The sequence below is a fragment of the Phalangium opilio genome, unplaced genomic scaffold (genome assembly GCF_054372755.1).
Source record: "Phalangium opilio isolate 3A_F unplaced genomic scaffold, DU_Popi_V2 ptg000003l_1, whole genome shotgun sequence".
NCBI lineage: Eukaryota > Metazoa > Arthropoda > Arachnida > Opiliones > Phalangiidae > Phalangium > Phalangium opilio.
In genome coordinates, this window is record NW_028324145.1 from 14,190,333 (window position 1) to 14,212,647 (window position 22,315).

The following is a 22,315-nucleotide window of genomic DNA, read 5'->3' on the forward strand; positions in this document are numbered from 1 at the left end:
CAGTCTTGATTGCCAATATATTGCCTATCCTTCCCCTCAACGCACCGCGGTGAAACCTTTTCGCAGCCTTGATCCCAGGAAATGTTACGTTATTTGGAAGACCTTTTCCTTACCAGGGGGGGGGGGAGCTTACCTAACCTCTATATCCAGGACGAAAGGTAAGCCTAGCTCTCTTTCTCTCTAGTCGCTAGGTTTCCCCGTTCATTCGGCAGCGAAAAGCTCGATAGAATGATGGCGCGGTGACGAGAATTTAATGGCGCAACCTACTCACTCACGACCTGCAAGACGAGCGTTCCCTCGGCCCTTTCTCCTCGACCGCTGTGGGCCACGCAACGATACATCCCTTCGTCTTCTTTCCTGACCCCGTAGATTTGGATGGTGCCTTTATCCAGCACGTTATGTCGTTCGTTATACGGGAGACGTCGGCTACCTGCGGAGAAACAAGACACACATTCCTTAGAAATTTCACCAATACATGAACAGTCTACCAAATAGAGATATTCGTAATATAATCCTTCGCTTCTAGATATTACGAGCTTCTGATAGCCAAGCCCTCAACGTCACTATTAAAGCCGCTGCCACCCCCTCCCGAATGTCAAGACTATAGGTCGGGCGTTACCCTTTGAGCCTCCTCTTCCTTGCAGGGTTAACGAGGAGCGGGTATTGATGAGCGTGGAATCACCGTCAAGAAATGATCATTGCCAACTGGGTTCCGAGGGGGGGCTTGTTATTGCCCCCCTACAGCGGGAGATTACCGCGCGTTTACAGGCTTAATACAAACGGGGGAAGCCAACTAATTGAATTTCGAGTTAATCTACGTCTAATATCTCTAAAGAGCCTTCGCCTTCCCGATAGAGACGTCAAAGCGGAACTCCAAAGCTCCACATCATGCTGCGCGCACGCGGAATTAACCTAAAATTTAAGGCGATTAATATAAAGTTAATTGCCCAAGGTGGAAGTTTAAAACCTAGCTACAAATGATTACACAACTCAACGCTTTGACCTAATTTTCCAAGGACACTCTTATTTTTAGACAAAAAGATGTAACGCTTCATAATCTGAAACAAATGATAAAAATACTCGCCTCTCTCAATTACGATTTCTTTGATTGGGTATCCGGAAACGGGACAAGTTAACACGACGGTCTCCGAGGCTGCGATGGTGATGTTCTTGGTGGCTCGGACCACCGGTGGTCCCAAGATATCGATCCTTCCCGAATGAGTGGCCGTTCCCATTTCGTTGGTGGCCGTGCACTTGTAAAGTCCACCGTCTTGCGGTTTAATACTGCTGATATTGACGTAACTGGCCACGGAATTGTTCTTGTAAACGTGGTCACCGAAGACCACGTGCCCGTCATCGGGTATTTCACTGCCATCCAATAACCAACGTATCTGGACCGTCGGCCAGCCGTTGGCCACGCAAGCTAATGATACGCCGCGACCCGCCATCGTTAACTGTTTCGAAAATGTATTGACGAATTTTGGTGGTTCGGCTGAAAAAGAGAAGAAACGTACGATTAAACTATAGAAACGCCACATTTTAAAAACAGTTCTAATCAACGAAACACGGAGCGTGAAGTGAATGAGAATCACGTGAAAATGAAGTAATTTATGTAAAAAGTTTAATTCAGTTCCTATTTTGCGCTCTTTATACCTATGAATAATATAATCCTATATTTGGTCTTGGTAAGGGTACACATAGACGGGTCTTTCACCTCAGCGGATATCGTAAACAACTTGATCCTATTCCGAGCCATCTCAAAGAACTGTACGCTTCTTTGGCTATAGCCCCAAACCCGACATGTTTTCCGAATGAATTATTAATGCATTTTTTAAGAAGATCCCCGAGTTTTTTAAACCAAAAGAAAGGAAAAAACCTTTTCCCCTGGGAAAATCTTGTACACGGTGCGCGTACAAAATTATAACTACCTGGAGAACGCAAGGAAATAAATCTAGGTACCGAGCCATCCACAAAATAGCATTTTTTTCCACTAATAAGACAAATATCGTGTTAGGAATAAGTACGGAGCTGATAAGGATTAGTTACGATGTTACGAAAAACTCGCCCTGCTTATGGGTCACACTTCTCGCTGTCACGTTACTTCTGTTACGATAAATGGGATTAAAAAAAAAGCTATTTAAGATAAAAATAAAATGTAGATTTGGGATGGCGCCGACGTTTCCGAATGTTCTGAAGATCTTAAGAGGAAAGGCAATTTCGGAAACTTCTAACTTTAAGCCGAATGACGCGAGATGTCTGGACCAAGTGCGACACGAAATGGGAGGAATCCTTTAAGTTTCGTATTAAGGGACAAGTCACAGACGATCGGGTTATAGATTAAAGCTAGCGTGTTACTAGCGGGCCAAAGTATAATCTACCTGACGCGCAGGATAGATTTCCAGCGGTTTAAATTACCGAGAACCAAGGAGCGGGGGAGGGGGTGGGCAATGGCCAGCTTCGCGGCTTCCATTAAAGCCAGACTTAAACGATATACGAGATTAAACGAAGCGAGAATAAGAAAGGGGGTTCTAATTTTGGATTTAAAATGGGGAAAGGGCAATAAGAGGGTCGAGAGAGCGCGCGCCCGTTTCTCCCTGGGCAGGTATCCGAAAGCCGACACGCCGTCTTAGAAAGGTAATTTTGGATAACTGCTAGCTACTTGGAAAATTCCAGTTTGTCCTCTCTTTCTCTCTCTCGGATGGCTTAGCACGAAAATCGGCAAGGACCGGCTTACTTTCGCAGTATACGAGTGTCTGTCGCCGGCTCACGGAACGAGCTAGTTACGGATTTCAATCTTAAAAGTACCCGGCCATAATTCAGCATTTTCAAGGATAATTAAGGTTATTATTGCATTATTTCACCAGGATTTTTAAAATTTTGCCACTGACGAACTCGAAAATTCCTTCAAATTCTCCAATCATTCTATAGCAGCGTGTTAAACCCGTTAAATGCTGAATTTATTTCGCGTGACTCAACAATCTCCTCGTAGATGGGTGACTTTCCTGAGCTACAAATCTTAACTTCTCGTTCGATAGTTTCATAGAATGCTAATATTTTCTTGAAATTCTAGAGCACTAAATCATAGCGCTCATGCAGGAACTAAATGTTTCGTACAAAGTTTAAAGTTACAAGCCCCGGGCAGACTTGCAAAAATAACGTAACGTATCCCCAAAAAGCAACAATTTCTGCAGGCTGCGATGATTCAATGGGCACATACATATCTGATACAGGGTCTTCTACACTTTAGAAACCATTGTATTGTTTAACCTCGATCCTCGCGGGGATTATTAATGAAAAGGGAAGGTTGACTTAGAAAACGAGACAAAGGAACCAAACCCCGTCTCCGCCGCGGTATAAAAAAAGTCAGTATGAAAATGACTAAGATTTTTCCAGCTATTTAAATCGGTTTAAAAATGATCCCCGATAAAACAATGGAGGCTTGGCGGACGCTAGGGGTTGTCCGCGAGGGGGGAGGGCAGCTGACTATAGCGTTCCTAACACAAGCCATCATCTTGTTAAAACAATTACGCTTATAAAAATAAAAATCCCTTTGAAGGCTATTATCCTCGGCATCTCTATTCACGAGTCCAATAGCGGAGCTCCCTCCCATTGTCCAGATTCGCCCCGCTCCCTCCCCCCTCCCCGAAACAATGGATTTTTAAAAGCAAACGCGTAAAGGCACTTTCGAGATGGCTCAGAAATACCTTAACCTGAAATTATCAATTATTTCGATATTTAAGTTTGGCCCATAGTTTCGTTGTCCTATAAGCTAAGTATAAGACTTGGAGGGACCAACTTGGAATTAATTCACTTCTATATAGGTTTATATTGGATGAAAAATAATCAGATGAGAGAGAGAGAGAGAGAGAGGGAGAGGGGGGAGGAAGGAGGATGGAGAAGGGAATTGATAGAAAAATAAAGGAACTTTGCTTGCCTCTTTGGCAGACTTCGGCCACCCCCTGAGCGGAATCCCGGTCGTTGAAAGCGTAGCACTGATAGAAGCCGGAATAGTCGTGTTGAAACGATCGAATCTGTATGGATTTAACCGAAAGCTGTCGGATCCGGCTGCCGAGCGCCGAAAGGGGCTTTTGGTCTTTCATCCAGAACACTCCGTGAACTGGTCCTCCACTAACGGTGCAATTAACCGAGACTTCTTCTCCCGGGCTGACACGCATTTTAGACGGTGAAATCTCCACGCGAAGAGGAGCTGCGAAAAGCCAAAAGAGAGAAAGAGAGACTCCGTCAGCCAAAGCCAAAGATAGCACCATCACCACCGCGTGATGAATGGATATTACGCTTCAAGCCATTAAGACGGGACTATTTTATTTTTATCAAAAAGGGGAACCCACTATCAAAATTAAAGCCAAATTTACGCAACTCGCAAATTTCGCGTTTTCCTAGATCGTATTACCCAGATTCTCAAAACCCTACAACTCCATCGTTGCTTTAAAATGTTTCAAAAGCAACCAAACTCATCAAGCGCGGGAAGGGAGTTCTAAGACAGTGGGTGTCACAAAGATGACATCATTATAAACTTTGTCCCACATCAACAAACAACGTAACTCGCCAAGTACCGAAGAAGTCGAGTTACGAGCGATACGTCACAAATTTCAACACTCGAATGACTCTAGAGAACGTTTATAACATTATACAAGGTCAAGAACGTTTCTTCCAGAGAAGTTACGACAATGTGTCTTTGCGGACTAGCTAACTTTCACCGCGAAAATTATAAAACGAGAAAAGGAATAGCTTTGGAACTGATATGTCTAGAAGCGCTATCACTTTGTACCCGACGCAACCCCCCCCCCCCCATTTTCATTTTGTTAGAGTTCAGCCCTTTTCTAGGAAAGGTTACCGGGACGCGCATTTTTTCTAATAAACGTTCCGCGTTTTTGGACACGACAAAGGAGAGTTTTGTATATAGGAAAACGGTGTACGCTTCTCGGGAAATATAACTTAAGATTCAGACTCCTCCAAGGGCAACGAGAATTATTTTCTCATAAAAGTACCCATCACTTCTACTCATTCCCCGGCCTTTGTTTAGAAGAACGTCCTCATCCAGCTTTAGACGTAGCAACAACGAGGGAGGGAAGGGTATTATTTTAAAATTTAAGCTACGCAACTGCCTAAACCAACCGAGCGAGACTCGCCATTGCTATGATCCAAAAGACAAGTTTGTATCTTTCCGGCGTGGGTTCGCGGTTGCTTAAATACTTTTTCCTTTTGTTATTCTCTTCCATATCAAGTGATAGCCAAGACGGGATGGGGTGTTTGTTTACTTTTAATAGCAGCGGCCAATTTATTCGGAACCCTAACCCTTTTCCTCCCGAACAGGGTAGGTGATTGAAAACTTAATAGCTTAAGGACGTTAGCCCCGCATGCAGTGCCGTGGTAATAAAGCCGCGTTCCTGGGGCCAGCCCATGGTCTTAATTGAAGACTATATTCGCGTTGCGGCAATTGAGCGAGCCACGAATAACTTTTGGGATCTGAGATACAGAATTTTCCTCGAAGCGAGCTAGAAAGCGGCGTTTTGGTTAAGAAAATATTCCGGCCAGCATATCAAAGGCGACTTCTCGAAAGCCGTCGTGGTGGCTTTCAAGCTTTTGGGTTCAAACTTTCCTTTCGGCAAACAACGCGATAAATTTCGCTTCTTTCTCTTATACAGCTTCTTTAAGAGGTCGGGGTCACTTTTACGCCGATGTCTTCGGGGGTAATTTCAAAGTACGCGCCACGGATGGGGGAATGGTTTGCTTATATCCTAATTCATATAATATGCAGATGATATTGGAAACGTGACCAAGGGGGAGTAGTTGCGGACATTAGTAAGGGTCAAGGGTCAAGGGCGAGACCTTATACATTTTCACTACGCTTCCTATCAATATTTCTTAGAGATCTTTGTCGTGTAAATACAACATTGGTAGTTAAATTGTTTAAAGCCCTTTGGTAGAAGAAGACGAGGTCATTTGAAGTTCCGTTCTTTCTAAACCAAGACAGTTCGTGTAATGAAAACGGTCAACTAATTTTAGGGAGAGGAAAGGGGGGAAGATGGAAGGAGGAGAGTGGGCCAGGCTTAACCGTCCGTATAAAGTATCCTGGCTCGGCTAGCTTAATCCTTACGCGGAGAAGGATGGCTCCTTAAAAATCCACCAAAAAGCCTCGGCCGCGACTCGAAATCATTTTTCATTCGTAATTATTTCCAAAGGAGTAAAAGGCGGCTAGAATAAACCGTGTTTCTTCCCATCTAACTCGCTTTATTGAAACGAATGTCCCTCGAATACCGAGTTTATTAAAAAGGGTAGAAGAAGGAAGGGAAGGGACGGCGTAACGCTCCCCTCCCACTCCGAGTATTTCCTTGCCGAATCATTTCGCCCCTAATTTCTCCCATCCTTCTTAACAGCCCCCTAATATAAACTGACGGTCAAAACAAACCTTGAGATGCCCAAAAACTAAGCTACACTCCGATCTCGAGAAGCCAGCGGCGCAAAGTCCTTTTCAAAATCGCAAATCTGTCCAATTAGGCTTGAGCAAAACGAAAAGAAAATAAAAAAAATGGGAATTTCCCAGGAGCCAGAGTCACGTTCCAAAAAGGAGAACCAAAGGGTTCCGTAAGAATCGAGAGCCTAAAAGTCCTATAGGCACTCTTCAATTACCCTAATGATAGAAAGAAAGGAACAGAGGAAGGAGCCAAAGGGCGCCACGCACCTATAGCTCGTAATAAAACTCGGGCGCACGCATCGATTAAAATTTTGCAGCTCGTAATTTTAACAAGTGTCCTCCGGCGGGCTCGAAATAACTCCATTGAAGCGACCAGCACCTTCCTTCCAATTAAAGTTCGCCATGCATTTTTTTACTTCCTTACTTCCTTCGAGGGTCCCGAGCCTTTATTTAAATTCAAATTAAAAAAGTACTTGGTGGCGTGGGAAGAATCGCCATGATGAAAGATTTCGTAAAGTTGGCTGCGAGGACATCGCACTTCCTTCAAAATTATTGTATCTTCAAAAGGTGTTTAAGGGATACGCGAAATTTATTTTTCTTTGGAATAATTATGTAATAGCGGATATTTCTTTGTAATTCTTTTTAAAATTATAATTTTTTTCAAAGTTATATTTCCTACTCGGTTCCCATCTGTTACCGGGATAAGAATAATTTCCCTGCGTTGTTTCAAAATTAATGCAGATATACAGGCGTACATTTTAATTTATAATTTAAAACAAATTTAATAAAAGGACTAGGCATAAACTAAGATTCAATTTAAATTTTTAATAAACTTATTGTTTACGTTTATACCAGTGTCGCAAAAGGAATTTTGAAAAGGAATGTTTTAATTAGCGTTTGAAAAATTCTGATAGCGAAAATATTTAAGTAACGACTTTCTCATTAGACTTATTTCGAAAAATAAAATGAGTTAAAGAAGAAATGATAGCTTTACCAACTCTAGGCACCAAATATCTCCGTAATCCGTTCAGTAACGCGAACTTTTGAAATGGTCCTTTCTGATAGTTAGTTCTCTTTTTTTTTTAAGGTTCGAAAAGAAAAAAAAAACAATTTGGGTGGGCGTACTTATATACCGAAGTCTAAGGACATATCAAATAAAGTTATAGTCTTTGAGCGGCTAAGTCGATCCCAAAATAACCGCTACGAGAGCGATTTTTGAATGGGAATTTCGAGGTGAACCAAGCCGTTTAAATAGTATAGTAAATGCAGAAATTCTAGAAGAAAGGCATAAAAATGAAAAAGAAGTCTTTACTTTCTTCACCGAGAGAGAGAGAGAGAAAAAAAAGAGGGGAATAAAATTCTTTCCATCTAGAGAGGATGAAGGAGGATGGAGAAGGCACTCTTTTCATTATCGACTGGGGAACGGGACAAGGAGAATTAAGCGAATACGAGATTCCGTAATTTTCCCGAGGAAACTTAAAGGAAAACCATGAAAAAGGATGAAGGGAAAAAGGGAAAAAAGAAGGGGGGGCTCCCTTTTCGAAACGGCGTTTTCTTTCCAGTTATAGACCAATTCGGGAAGAAAGAAGAAAAAGTGAAAGTGGACCGAAAGCTATCTTTATTTTAGGAAAGCTGACAATTGCAGTCTCTTTAACGCTATTGGTTACCTTCCTTTCCTCCATAGTCTCAAGCCCCTTCTCCCCCCCCCCCCAAAGAATGTCGATAAAAGGAAAAAATTACGGAAGAATAGATACTTTTTCCTCCTAATAGCTCTCCATTAAATTCTAAGGTTAAACATTTTTAGGATCCTCTATAGTTTATTGGGCAAAAAAGGAGTGAAAAAAAGTCGACCTATTTCTGAAATTTTTGTTTTAACTCTTATACTTGGTTGGCAATAGACAAATTATCCGAAGAGAGAAGCTAAAGAAACCGGGCCATTAGGAATATCCGAAGATCCTAAAACTCTTACCTCCCTTTTGTATTCGGTTAATTAAAGCGATGAATAAAAAAGTAGCTATTAATTTTAGGGTGTAGGAGAGCAATCCACACTGTTAATCGTTAAGGAATTAACTCTAATCCAAATAATAACTCAACCGCGGGCCGAGGAGAATCTTTCCCGAGGAAAATTTTTCCCTAATCTAAAGACGTTAAGCCGATCTTAATCTTTCCAGGATAAACGAGCCGCGGGCGCTCCGAGAAAACCGGCAATAATTCAACCAGTTTTTTTGGTAAAACTAAGAAAATGAGATGTTGCGATGGAAGAAGTCTCTCGGCCTCCTTTTAACCCAATGAAAGTAAAAGAGAGAGAGAAATGAATGGACGGACCACGAAGAGCGTGATTAACGAGTCCCCCAAGTAAAAGGCGGACGCGTTTCATTACTAAAAGTTGACACCTGATTTTAATGAGCGCGGACAAGACGCGCGTGAGCTCAAATGATAATAAATACTCAAACGGTTCGAGTACGCCAATAAGTAGCCCCAAACGCAGTTGATATCGGAGGCATTTTTTTGGAAAGTGTCGCGAAAGCGAGGTAGCGTTTTGACAGTAACGGATGCGTGTTGTTGGGGTACTTTTCATTTCCTGGTACACCGGAACTGCAATTTACTTCCATTAAACCCATGCACAGTCTCGAAAAGGAGGCTAATTTGTAATTTCACATGATTTCCAAGGTTGCGAAAATTGTCATGCAGATCATCGTATTTTTAGTTCATCGACGTCAAAACTTTCGAGTTTTGGTATGTAAAGAAAATTTTAATGATGGGCTTTCTAACGAGCTCTACGAGACGGGCGTATGACTGATCAAAGATTATAAAGTTCAAGTCAAAAGGGAGGAAACTAAATCTGGTACGAGTAAACGGACGCGTGGGTGACGTGAATTACCAATTGCTGGTCAGAGTGAAGTCTCGCGTGCTCATTTCCATGGGCTATAATTATCCCCCGAGAGTAAAATAAGTCCTCGAACGTACCCTTCTCAAGACTTCGGAGGAGTAAAAATTAAAATTTATCTAGCGGAAATTCTTCGCTATTTGAAAGAAGTCAAGCTTGGGTTAAAGAAACGAACATTTGTTGATATGCGTGTAAAAGCGAAGAACCCCTATATATTTTGTACCATCGAGATGAGAAAAATATAAAGCTTATGAAATTCGGGGCATCAAAAGGAAAGGACTCTGTAGAAACCGGACCCGAGTGTCAGAGTGATAAAGCGACTCCGGGCCGAATCGAAAAATTTAAATATTTTTCGCGGATAAGAAACGGCTTCGAGCAAGTACCACCACCAGCACGACCACCAGCAACCATTGAAGGAATAGAATCCTAAATCGAATGTATAAAATTTGTTTTCAACATTTTTCGAAGGTTGAGAATTTCCTATTGGCCTATAGGGTGGGCTTTTTCTTGAATAGCGCCAAATTTTCTTTATACGCAATTTCTAACGAATAACATTTTCGTATAAATAGAGAACCCACGAGTGCAGTTACGGAGCGATACATTGAACGGAATATTTTGAATTTTGCAGCAAGAGCATAAATGATTTCCTTCATCTTCTTCTTTACAGTTTCCCTTCGTTTTATCTCGAATTTCCAACATGTTTCATTCCCACACAAAAGTAATATAAAAAGGGAAGGTTGGCGCTCTCTTTCTCTCTCTCGGGGTCTTAGCTTTCCGAGGACAAGGAGTTTTTATGCTAACCAAATGAAGTTCGCAACCACAATGATAATCGTAAATTACGCGGCAATACGTTGGGGGCCAGGGTATTCCGAGAACAGTAACCATACTATTCTAGTAACCTTGTTTCTCATAATATTTTCCTTTAGCTGTTTATCAAAACAAAATTCGAAAGTCCGCCTGTCCAACTAGAGATAGCGGACAAGTAGAGTGACGCCAAATGTATTCCTTTTACATAAAAGCCTGCTAAGGGGTGTATGGCCGCGCGGTGCATCATGGGCGAAACAAAATATCGCACACAAAAAATAAGAGAGAGCTGGCGGTTCCGGAACTTGTACAAGTATATCTGGGGAAACTAATCAGGGATGGGCAAAGGCTTTAAAACATTTCCTCATTGCGTATTCTGTAAGAATAACGCCAGGGATTTTCCACTAGGAATACCATATTCCCGATCCCCCTACATATATATCTCCTTTTTCCATCCGAAAAAAATAAATATAAGAAAGAAATCGAAATGCAAGAATTTTCTTCAAACTGAATGTTGCTTTGATTTTTTAAGCCGCTTTTTCGATACACGTATTTGGGCGTTGTAGATGGGGATTTTTTAAAGGGTGATTCTATAATAAGCCCATTTGCAGTCACTTTGAACGCGTCATCTCAGGGCCTTACCTAGGTCTTCTTCACTATCATATACCGAGGAATTCCGCTCTCGTTTTCCCTAAAAGCTACCATTTCTAAAAGATCGGTAGAAACAAGGAGACTTCGACCACGGGAGGGCAAATTTTAGGGTCACGGATGAAGTGGTTGGAGTCCGGCCACGTTTAAGGAATCCCTGGACTCTTTCGTCACTCCAGTACATTTGAGGACGCTCCTCTTTGTAAACGTCGATATTTTGCAGGGAGAGAGAGTAGGCCTATATGGCATTTCGAAGATTCTCTCGGTGATTTCTAGAATAATTCGAAATCCTTTCCGCAATTGCACGCGGCGCACCGTTTTCCACGCTTCGAATAAATCTTAAATAGCCAAATTAAATTAATGGTTTTCGCAAATATATAGGGGGCGCTATTAAGGTGAACGTTCCCTCGTTTCTTCATGGTAGAAGTAAATTTGTACGAATCGAGAATGGGGGAATATATTTAATTTATTAATTAGCTATAGAACCGATCCAAATAAATGAAATAGAAGCGGGGCGAGGATGGAGGCTCATCTTTAGAATATATTGAAGATTTATTCAAAATTTCATTAGAATTACTCGCCGCAAAACTCTTGCGGGAACGAAGGAAATTAAAATGAAAACTATGGCGTGTTTGTGTGTGTTAGTATGAGCAAAGTCACAACGTATATGCCTATAGCAATCGATTTTCAATTTGTTGGTGGAACCGCGAGGGGTTTGGCCAGAAACGCGTGTACGGGGGCGTTAGCGACACAACTAGCTGCCTTCTCTATATTATATATATATATGTATTTAGAGGTCCAGAAAATAATCCCGCTCCGAAAACATAAAGCGGAACTCGATAGAGCGGGAACTAAATAAATAGCCGGATACAGAGAGAGGGGGGAGGGAAGGGGCTGCAGTGACAGGGCGAAGGCGTTAAAGCAACAATATTGACAGTTTTTTTCCGAAAGAGAAAACACAACGTCATTGGGAAAGACAAAGAAGAGGGGTGTCGTGGGTGTGCCGGACCTGGTTTTGGTTAGAGGCCGACGTACCGGGCTGCTGCTTGGCGAACAAAAAGAAGGCGCACACGTACAGAAATTCAAGCGTGTAAGTAACAGTGTTTGCGGAATAATCCGACGTGCTAACAAAATTCGCAAACAACTTTTCCGCTCTCTTTCACCGTCGTCGTCCGCGTATACTCGGGCGAATTACGTCGAGGACAAAACTCTTCTTCCCTCATTCTCCCTTATCTTGTCAATTAAAAGGAAACTCGCGCCGGGATTAAATATTTCCAAGCTAAGCCTTAATTCTACAGCATGCCGATGAAGCGGAATTCAAAACAAGGGCGAGTATATAGGGGAGAAAAAAAATCAGGTTGAGTTTGTAGTGAAATTAACTTTTCTAATTATAAAACTGTTTGAAGGTTTGACGTTGCAAAATGTAACAACGGCTAACGGGATATCGCTTCCGAAGTTTTCTCAAAATATTTTTCATTTTTGTTACGGACGGAGTAAGATTAGCTATGGAGTTATTAAATTAGTCACACTTCAACCGGGATTTTCAAAAAAAGCTCCATCACACTTTTCCCAATGATGAAGAAAAAAACTAGTTCAAGAAAAAAACGTTCTTAATAACGTGAAGTGGGTACCGGGAAAAAATATTGAAGAAGAAATTATAATATGTCCATGCACTGACTTAGAACAAGTGAGGCGAAAAGTAACTAAAATGGGACCAGTCAATAGCCTCTTTGTCTTACTTCCCGCCTTCCGTATTATTGGTTCCGGCGCAGTGTTCGGATTGGAAATGAAGGTGGATTCGAACCATGGGCTACGTACCCTAACGCAGCGCCCACCGCCTGGAACTCTATAGCAATATACCGTTAAACTCTCATTACGTTAAAGAAGAAGAAGAAGCGGTGTCTGCGGGTCCCGAGGATAAGTGGCTAGAGATATCCGAGGGTGGGGGTGGGGAGGGGGTATGCTTTCGAAATTAGACTAATGAGACGTTTTGACTCTGAGGGGTCGTGCATCAAGCCCTTCTCTACGTATCCAATAAATCCCTAACCGTCGTAGCCCAAGATAAGCATTTTTATACCACGGAACAGTATTAACTAGAAATTACGTATAATCAGTCCCAGAGTGTTGGGAATTCTTCGACATATCGAGTATTATAGTAAGAAAGGCGCTGTTTCTTAACTTCGCGTCAGTCTATTTCAGCGTTACCAGGGGCCATTTTTTCCCATCCAGCCGTCCCTGCAAGTTGTTCTATTCTCGGGCATCCTCTGTTTGGGATCACCGCCGCCGAGGCGTTTGCTTTTAATTAAACCTGTCAAGTGAGAAAGAGCAGGAGGCTAGCTAGCCTCGAGGACTCTACCATACCCCTTCCCATCTTACCAATATATTTGTTCCTTACACCGACCGAGTCCACTTTTTCCTCGTGCCCTTTCCTAACGTTTCCAATGACGTAGAGATAATTAACGCTCTCTAATCGCTCGCAAAGATTGCGAGAAGGAACCAAAAAAAAAAAAGAAAACAATCTTACACCCATGGCCGTTGTCCCAACTGCAACGGAGCTTCAGTGATTTATATTACCGCGCAATACCACATACTCAATGGAATGTAAAAGCCCGAACCCGCCGCCGGTTAGCTTTCGTATCAGAATTTTCTCATTTACTTCGTTTTGTTTTTGTCAAGCATATTGTCGCGTTCGAAAGAATTAAGGAAATCCTTGAGGCGTGCGCAAGTTTGTTTCTTTCGCAACTTTAAATAGGTTTGCTTAAACAAAATAAAGGCTTTAAAAACGTATCTTGGATAAGATTACGTAAGATTTTGACAAAAATAATATCATTAACTGATCCACGATGTATTTTGCGCCCGTCTTTAATTTAGGAAATTCGTAATGTATTAAAAATGCAATATACGCCAAATGGGGGAGGGAAATAGATTTATACCCTACGTCTTATAATTAAATTCCTGGCAACGTTTTCGCTATATTAAGACTGTGTTTGGCGAGCAGTCGAGAAGCAATTATAAAATTTCATTTTCCCTTGTCTCGGCCAACCGTTACACCCACGTTTTATAATAATAGGGTTTGCTCTTCCCTTGTCATATACATATATATGTAATGAATTTTTGTTTTAAATCAGCAACGTTCTTAGAAACTCTTCAGTTTCTTTTACCAGATTGAAATTGGTTTTCCTTAACGTAAAAAGTACGACTTGGTTTAATTTAAAAGAGAGTTTTGATTAAAAAATACCATAAATAATTGAAAACCCAAGAGATATTACCGAATACATTTCACCAAAAAAAATCATATTTTTTTTTCCTGAATGAATAAGGATAAATCAGAAAAACATTTGGTTGAAATCGGTGGAAGTTAGTCGGGGTTCCATTAAACGAGAGCCGATCTTAAGACTGCTTAGAAGACCAGCGACAAAGGGTGCTGTTAAGTAAGAAGGACAGTCGCGCAAGGTTTTTAACGTCACTGTCTTTTGTTTCGAGTAAAATAATCACGAGGGATAAGTGAAGGGGAAATTGTGGCGAATCCCTCCCGCACTGTATGTGTCCAGCGATAAGGGAGGGAGGGCTATTCACTAAAAACAATCGAATACGTTCATCCCCGAATGATCTTTTCCCTCCTTGGTTCGAGAAGCCGTCGACGAAACGCGGTCAAGTGAGTGATTACGGGTGGAAGGCAAAACGTCCGAGCGTCCACTTCACACACTCTCACTGTATCTTTCCTACGAGTTCCCCCTTTACCTTGGCTTCTATTGTACATGTCCATAGTCCCTATCTCTCTTCCGCTCAACATCCGCCAAGTAAATGTCCGAGGAACATTACGGGCAGAGAGTTTCCGCCTACCATGGTCATCTTGACCATGGACAGAAGTCAATCAACAAAATGCGAGAAAGAAAAATATTTTTTTCTTTTGAATTTTTTTAACGAGTTCAATCGCAATGGGACCGGTTGAACCGGTTATTCCGGTATCATGGCTTCGAGTGATTAACTTTTGGCGTTGGAGAGAGAGAGGTTCGGGTGTTTGGTGCGCCTTAAAAGACGAATAGCTTCTTTATATCATTACTTTCGCCAGAAGAGAGCGTACTTTAATAAATGAAAAGATCAATATCGAAAAGGATTGTTTCGCGGGTGGACATTAGCGAGCTAGGCGCTAAGAGCTCTTTGAAATACGAGGCTTTTATCCTTATTAGAATAGAAGGCGAGCGGCGATGGCTTCGGCGATGGTGGTGGTACACTCGGGTTAGCCGAGCCAGAAATAGAAAAGTTTAAAGGCGCTTCTTCCCCATCAACGACTCAACTATTCGAATAATTGGGTGACGCGTTAATGGACGTGCCAGAAACCTTCCCGAGCGCCCCCCCCCCAATTTCAAAGCCCCGAGAATGGCGCGGGGCCTGGCTGCTCGAAAATAAAGAATTGATGAGACGCGCGCCGAGCGAATGAACTTTTAATTAAAGTTTCTCCCGCGTCAATCGCCAAGATAATGATAACGCCACTTTGGGGTTAAAGTAAATAAACAGCAATTTCTCACAGATGCTCCGCCAAAACACGTACAAGATCTAGCGCGTGACTTATTAAGAGAACCCTCGGGTGGGTAGCTGGCTTCATTATACCAGTTTCAAATCATTTCGCGAGAGACCCCCTTCCCTTAATGGACCTAACTCCGGGAACAAAATTCTATTGTTTAAACAGATTGAAAAGTCACCTTATCGTTAAGTCATTTCTATAATTTGGAGTTGGGGTTGCCAAAAGGGTTTAGCGATTAACTGAAGGACGAAAAATCCATTCGTTAAACTCGACACTTTGGGGGTCCGAAGTAGCGGTTGGTGTCCCCAAAAAGTGGGTGAATCAAAAGAGAGTGTCTTACCCGTCACCACCAGTTCCCTCTCGATCCTTCCATGGCCGAAGCTATTGTTGGCCATGCAAATGTACGTTCCGGAATCGGACAAAGTGACCCTTCGTAAAATAAGAGTGCCGTCTCGAACCTCGGCCCGAGATCCCAAGTTGACCACGATCGAGCGACCACCTTCCACGCGATGCCAACGGTACGTCGCCGGAGGGTTGCTGTGAGCCACGCATGGTAAATAGGCGACTTCGTTCGGTTGGTACGACCATTTCATTGGCTCGTCGACGAAACGTGGCGGGTATTGTTCGGGAGTTTCTAAAAATAAAATTAAAATAGTTAGGAAAATAAAAGTTTAGTCTTCCAATAACATAAGCGTGGGATAGCAAAAAATAATTTCAAAAGCTATATAAATAGACTGGCGTAGTCTATTTCATTAGATATTACTAAAAGTCAGTTGCTGGAAGTTCAATAGTTGGTGCAAGTTGATAAAACATGTCAGTCGCGAGTAGTGAAATAGTTAATACCCAAAAGTTCAAGGACCATTAAGTCAATACGTTAATTGTTTTCGGCCTGTTTAATTGGCTTCCTCGGAGTTTTATTTTTAGGATTGGGTCATACGTATAACGCTTAAATCAAGCGATTTAACGCGCTAATAATCCTCTTCCTAGCAATGAAACAAAATTCAGCTTGCAGGGTCCCTTCCCCGCAGAGCCAATAATAAACTTTAAAAGAAAAAAGACAGCTTAGCCAGGGCGAAGAACAAGACTTTAACTACGCACCAACCTCGCTCGTAAAAGTGCCTGGCAATAAAAACGGATATCCGGAAAGAAGGAAGGAAAAAAGAAAAGACACTCGCCAAAGCGTATCTCCTCGATTTTTACTTTCTTTCCTTACCCGAAAGTAAAAATAAAAGGAATTTTTGACGATCTCGCAAATCTCTCAGTTATCCCGAGCGCTGTACCACACACGTCAGAGTACGCTAGGCCACCACCGTAATATCCTCTGATAAAGATACAGTGAAGTCAAAATTGGTAGTGAAAACGTGCACACGGAAGTAGACGAAACGGAAGATATTTAACAATGTCTTCGCACTAAATTAAGGAGGAACCGTGGCTCTAATATTTACGAAATCTTCGAGTTCATCCGCTTTTTCGAGGAGCACCCTTGGTCGTGGCTTTTGAGGCGTTGGGTGCGTTTGTAGGGACGCAACACGGTCCTCCTCGCGCCGTTATAGACGCGTAACACCGCCAGTATAAAACAGTAAAAGATCCATTTGGAGAAAACTAGTTGGGAAAGACTTATTTACCGTTCTCTCTTGGCAGGGTCTTATAAGCCGAGCGGGACTATAACTACAAGCTCATTGGCTTCGAAGGGCATTAAACGCTTGACCAATTTGAGCGAAAAGTCCACCCCATTACCAATTTGAAAACTAGGCCTAGTTTCTGTGGGAAATTTATTTCAGCCGGTTCGGCAGGCGACGGCGGCATCTAACTTTAGGATATCCTTTTGAAAGGCCGTTTAAAAGCGATAGCTCCGAGTTGAATGAGGCTGCATTCTTTCTCATTACCGTAATCCCCGGGATTACCCAAACCGTCATCGAGGAACGCCATTATTCCAGGAAGGGAAAAATCTCCTCCCGAAAATTGGTCAGCGACAAACTCTAGGCCCACAGCCTACTACTACAGTTTTCCAAGGAGGTTCGGCGCTGTAGGATACATTTATTTTAAAGGACCTTATTTCCGTCAATTCAATGGCTCCCAAAATTTGCAATGCAAAAACGGACGGAGAAGACTGCGGGATGCGGAAAAGAGTCAGAGCCGCCTTCTAAACGACCCGAGGGATCTACACCCCAACCCAAACCCTTGTCTGGAGCCAGAAGAAGAAGAACATTTTTGACGATGCACGCAAGCAATGGACGCCAAGTTATAAAGACCATTTTTCCTGACTAGAATTTTTATTTACGATTTAAAAGGTGTTAACCACGCTCAACTTTTAGTTTTAAAACGAAAACAAGAAAAGATGCTTTTAGGATCGTGTGGTTATTTCCGGGAAATTTTAAGACTCGATAAAACCTTCGGAAAATAGATTGGGGTTGAGCGACATATTCCTAGAGCTATTCGATTCCATCAAGTAGCGAATAATTGAGGAGGTATTAGTTTTACTTTCAGAGTTCCACGTAAAGTAAGGCTCGCTACGGGAACGCTAATGAAAATTAATAATTACTCTCCACGTTTCGGGTACTTAAATCGAGGCAGAGTCGTAAAGATTTATAAAGTTGAAAACTGAGCGTACGCAAAAGCGATAAATGAGAATATTAAAACATCCAGAGTCAAATATTATTTCACCGCGGTATTATGCCTACTCCTTTAAATATTTGAAAATAGGGGAAAACAGAAAGTGCGATTTGAGAAGTAAAGAACTAGTTTAAAAACCTAAAAATATTACTGTATAAAACGGAAATATTATATTTTTAAGGGCACAGGAAGCATTTTTTTTTTTTTTGATTTGAAGCGTAAAATATCTTTAGGACTCGGGACATTTTTATATCAGCTACGTGACAAGTCAAATCGACAAGTAGAGTTTATAGCTCGATCAGAAAAATAAATGAACTTGGTTTAGAAAAGCCTCGAAACCTTAATATTTCGAGGAAAATGGTTTGATATCTTTGAGCTAACCTATTTCTATTTTATATAATAAAAAACGACACGTAGGACAGGGTGGGGAAGTGTAGTATTGGGAAGTGTAAATCATATCGTAAGTCACCGTACGGCCAGGCGGGGGTGGCGGGCGAAATACGGCCACACTGTATACGATTAATATATATGAAGACATTTTCCACCATCTATATTATTGGATCGGAGGCACGACGAACCGAAATGGAGCTATTTTAGCGCGGACCGAGTGGGTTGGTGAGTGAGTGAGGAGGAAACCCCATCAATGCGGCTTCCGTTTCCCGTTCGGTTTCTTTTCTTCCAACGCTTTCACGTTTCAAAAGAGAAGAGTTTTCTTTTGCTCCATATTTATACAGCGCCCCAAAAATTGCTCGGCATACCGAGAGTAGACACACACGATGCCCATTCTGAATTTGCTCGATCCTCTACTCTAGCTAGCTCCTAAGTAAAAGCTCCACGGGGATTTAGTGGTAAAGGATGCGGTTTTAAGAGCGTATTATTAAAAAGATGGCGAGAGATCATTCGCTGTTGCTACTAGAATTAAACATAACCTCTTTATGAAAATAAAAAAACGCGTTTACTTCTTTTTTGGGGGTCCATCCTCTCTTTAAAGCGGAGATACGTTTTTAAATAGAAGGAATTGAAGATGGAAGGTGAAGTTTAAAAGTCGAAAGGGGCGGCCCATATCGTTTATTCAATGAAGCGAGACTCGATTCGATTTATTATCGACAGGGATATATTCATTTTAAGGCGCCCCCCCCCCAACCCGGGTCAAAGTTGGCCGTGCAAGGAGGAATATTTTATTCCGGGAGAGAGACGTAACTCTTAACTATACACTGGAACCATATAGGTATGGTATGACCCGGGCCGGGCCGGGCCTAGTCGGGCGCGTCGTTCCACGCCGCTTTTTCTTAATACGCGAGAAACTGCATGCAGGGCCCGGGAAGAACCTTTCGGAGAGCAAGATTGAAAAACGAAATTGGATATTTTTAAATGCACGACCAGGCTGTACCTTTTTCCTACATTTCACAATCCGAACTCTACTCGCGCGGAAGACGAAAGACCAGAAGGAAAAAAATCGATTCTCTATTTCATCTAAGGTTGAATTTTTCGAATACTTCTTATTCCTATATCCTAGATGGAATTACGTTTGTAGTTTATACGAGCGGGCTTAAAAATAAAATATTGAAAATATTACGCGGGAAATATAGTTCCGGGATACGAAGGGGGGGGGGCAAAAAATATTAGATTAAAATATTTGATTATTGAATCGCGTACCGTTTCTTTGGCTATATGGAATTATTTTGCGCGAAAAGCTTAAATATATTAAATTTAAATAAGAATAGAGAGGTCGTAAGCGAATGTCAAAAACACACGACAAAGATTGATAAATATGAAAACAACTAGAACCGATATGTACACCAATAGATATCGTAACTATTCAGGAGCAAAATGGGATCAACTGCGATTAAAGATAATTCCGTGATAAAAAATAAAATGGAGAAATAAAAGTGAAATTTCGAAAGAGAAAAATCCATTTTCACAGTCAATAAAATCCGAAAAGGATTTAACCCCAGCCAAATTGTAGATAAGGGACGAAATTATGGCGGCGCGTCAATGAAACGCCATGGCGAATGTATAGTCGATCAGACGTATAACTTCTCCTAAATACATAAGCTTAATTACTAAAACGTCATTAGCACGTTCGAAAGGTCCTTAACGACTCGGAACCAATTGCCAAGAGAGCCCAAAAAAAAAGGAGAACCAAAAAAAAAGAAAAAATATGTTATAGCCCAGCTTGCGCGCCATTTGATACCTCCGTGGAATCTCGCATTCTAAAAATACATACACGTACATGTACATACATATTTTTCGAGATGAAATGCCAATAGAGTGGAAAGCCGGGGTAGATCCCGCGAAGAATCGTAATCATATTGGAAAATATTGATTTGACGAAAATAGAACCGACCTTTTCTAAACCCTACTAAGACGTATACAGTAACATCTCGCGGCGAAACGTTCGTAGCAATTGGTATACTTCACAAATATATAATTCTTCTTTTTATACCAGAGCCTATTTCACCTTCTTTCGGGGTAAGCCGTACAGTCATTAGGCAACTTTCTTGCGTCTACTTATACGCGGAAGCATTAACTGATGAAGGGAGAGGGGAGGAGGGGAAGATTCTCGAGACTCGGAAAAATGAAAGGAAAAAAGTGATACGCTCTTCGCAGTTGGCCTTTCCCAGTATGCTAAATTTTTTAACAGCGACTTTAACGAAGCGAGTAAATAGTTAACGAGATCTGAATAGAATGTCACCAGGGAATCGGTAACGATAATAACCTAACGTCTCTCGAAATATAAACTTGGAATTTTTGAGAAGCTTAAGCCAAGGATTTCATCCAAATCTAGTCCTATCCCTTTAAAACCACTCATCCATTTTATTTCTAATTTGAAGAAATAGAACTCCTCGAAAATACGACTGCAATTTCTCTCTCTCTCTCACTCTTTTTGTAATGGCCGTTAGGATGTGAGACGCGATAATCGAGCGAGCTAAGGATTTCCCCCAGGGTTGAAAGAAGCATTACGGAATTGAGAAGCCGTCACCGCCAGAATAAAACATTCGTCGTTGGGATTGGAGACTCCCCAACGACAGGTACACTCGCTCGGGCCAGCAACGCCAAAAAAGATTTAAGATATAGTCCGTCTGGGTTAATGGTTTTCCAGCTAATCGAGGAAAAAGCTAATAAGCTTAACAGTTTAGCGAACGAGTCGGGTCCCCCGAATACGCTGGCTTTTTAAGCTGGGCCAAGATTTACGAAGAAACCGACGACCGGGGTTCGGGTTGACGCCCTTTAAATTTCAAAGGTAATTAAGAAATTAAACAAATGACTAATTCATCATCCCAATGGAAGAAAACGCTCGCTCGCCTCAGGGACCAGGAGTGGGGACCAGGGGGGAAGAGGGCACGCATTCATTTGGACAAAGGATTAATTATCACGGAGTATTAATAATTACGAATTATTGCTAATTCGTAAAAGGATTTTCGTATGTAAGAGGAGTTCAGTATATGATTAGTCGCCCGAAGTCATATATTCTAATTACTCGATGTTCGGACTAATGATTTGCGGCTATATAAAATGTTCTTGACCCTATAGGTCACCCGTCTGGCAGACTATTACGTAAAAAAACGCTAAATCGTATAAGAGTTTGGTTCTAAAGTATCCCAAATTTTTTAAAAAAGGCATATATGCTAATTAAACTTGGGAAAATTATTCCGCGACTATATAACCCTGTTAACCCTAAACTTTCCGTCTGAAAAAAATGGCCTCATAATGCGTAAGCGCATAATCATGTAGATAATATTTTTGCTATGCGATATAAAAGTCTAGCGCGACTATAATTAATTTTTGTTTTCCCTAGAAAACTTTTGTTAAAAATGAAACAAAATTTTACCTGATAGAACGAGCTTGGCGAAGTTAGTGGTCTTCAAAATTTCGCCGGTTAGTAGATTTTTCATTCGACAGCCATATTTTTTCATGGCGTCCGTCGGAGTAACGCCGCTGATGTGTAAAATTCCCGGTCCAAAAATTTGATATCGTCCGTAATTAACTTCTGAAAAGGAAAAAAAAGAGAGAGAAAATTAGTTTATAAAAGAGATTTCTTCATTTTTGGTAAAGAAAAAAAGAAGGTTACGCCTACGCGTCCACGTCTTTCTGACATCTCCCTTAAAATAAATACGATACTAATCAAGTCGAAAGCGATAATAATACATAGACAGTGTCAAGGGATAATAATAACGGGTTATGGCAAAATCGAAAATACAAGTCGAGAATTCATATTCATTAAAACGTCAGAAAAGTCGGACGAAATTTGAAAAACTAAAATCAAGAACATTTCTCGTAAATCGGGATCTTAAACGTTTCAAGTCCAAAATTGAAATATTCGCGAAAAATTGGTTTTTGGTTAGATTTATTTTTAGACGCGTTAATGATACGAAAGGCTTATAAAAGGGTTATAAAATTC

At 41.5% G+C, this 22,315-nt stretch overlaps 1 protein-coding gene across 2 annotated transcripts in view; it reads right to left on the reverse strand.

Moving 5' to 3' along the window:
* The window catches only part of LOC149718032 (cell adhesion molecule Dscam1-like), a 191,934-nt gene that overhangs the window by 142,276 nt on the left and 27,343 nt on the right, over positions 1 to 22,315 (reverse strand). The window contains exons 4-8 of one of the 2 annotated variants that reach the window (XM_089841839.1): positions 21,746 to 21,904; positions 15,641 to 15,934; positions 3,935 to 4,207; positions 1,085 to 1,492; positions 272 to 430 (exon numbers count right to left, since the gene is read on the reverse strand). In XM_089841839.1, the coding sequence (XP_089697965.1) occupies positions 272 to 430; positions 1,085 to 1,492; positions 3,935 to 4,207; positions 15,641 to 15,934; positions 21,746 to 21,904 (1,293 nt within the window). Of the gene's footprint in view, positions 1 to 267; positions 431 to 1,084; positions 1,493 to 3,934; positions 4,208 to 15,640; positions 15,935 to 21,745; positions 21,905 to 22,315 lie in introns of those variants that run through there. The other variant, XM_089841840.1, reaches the window with a different exon arrangement.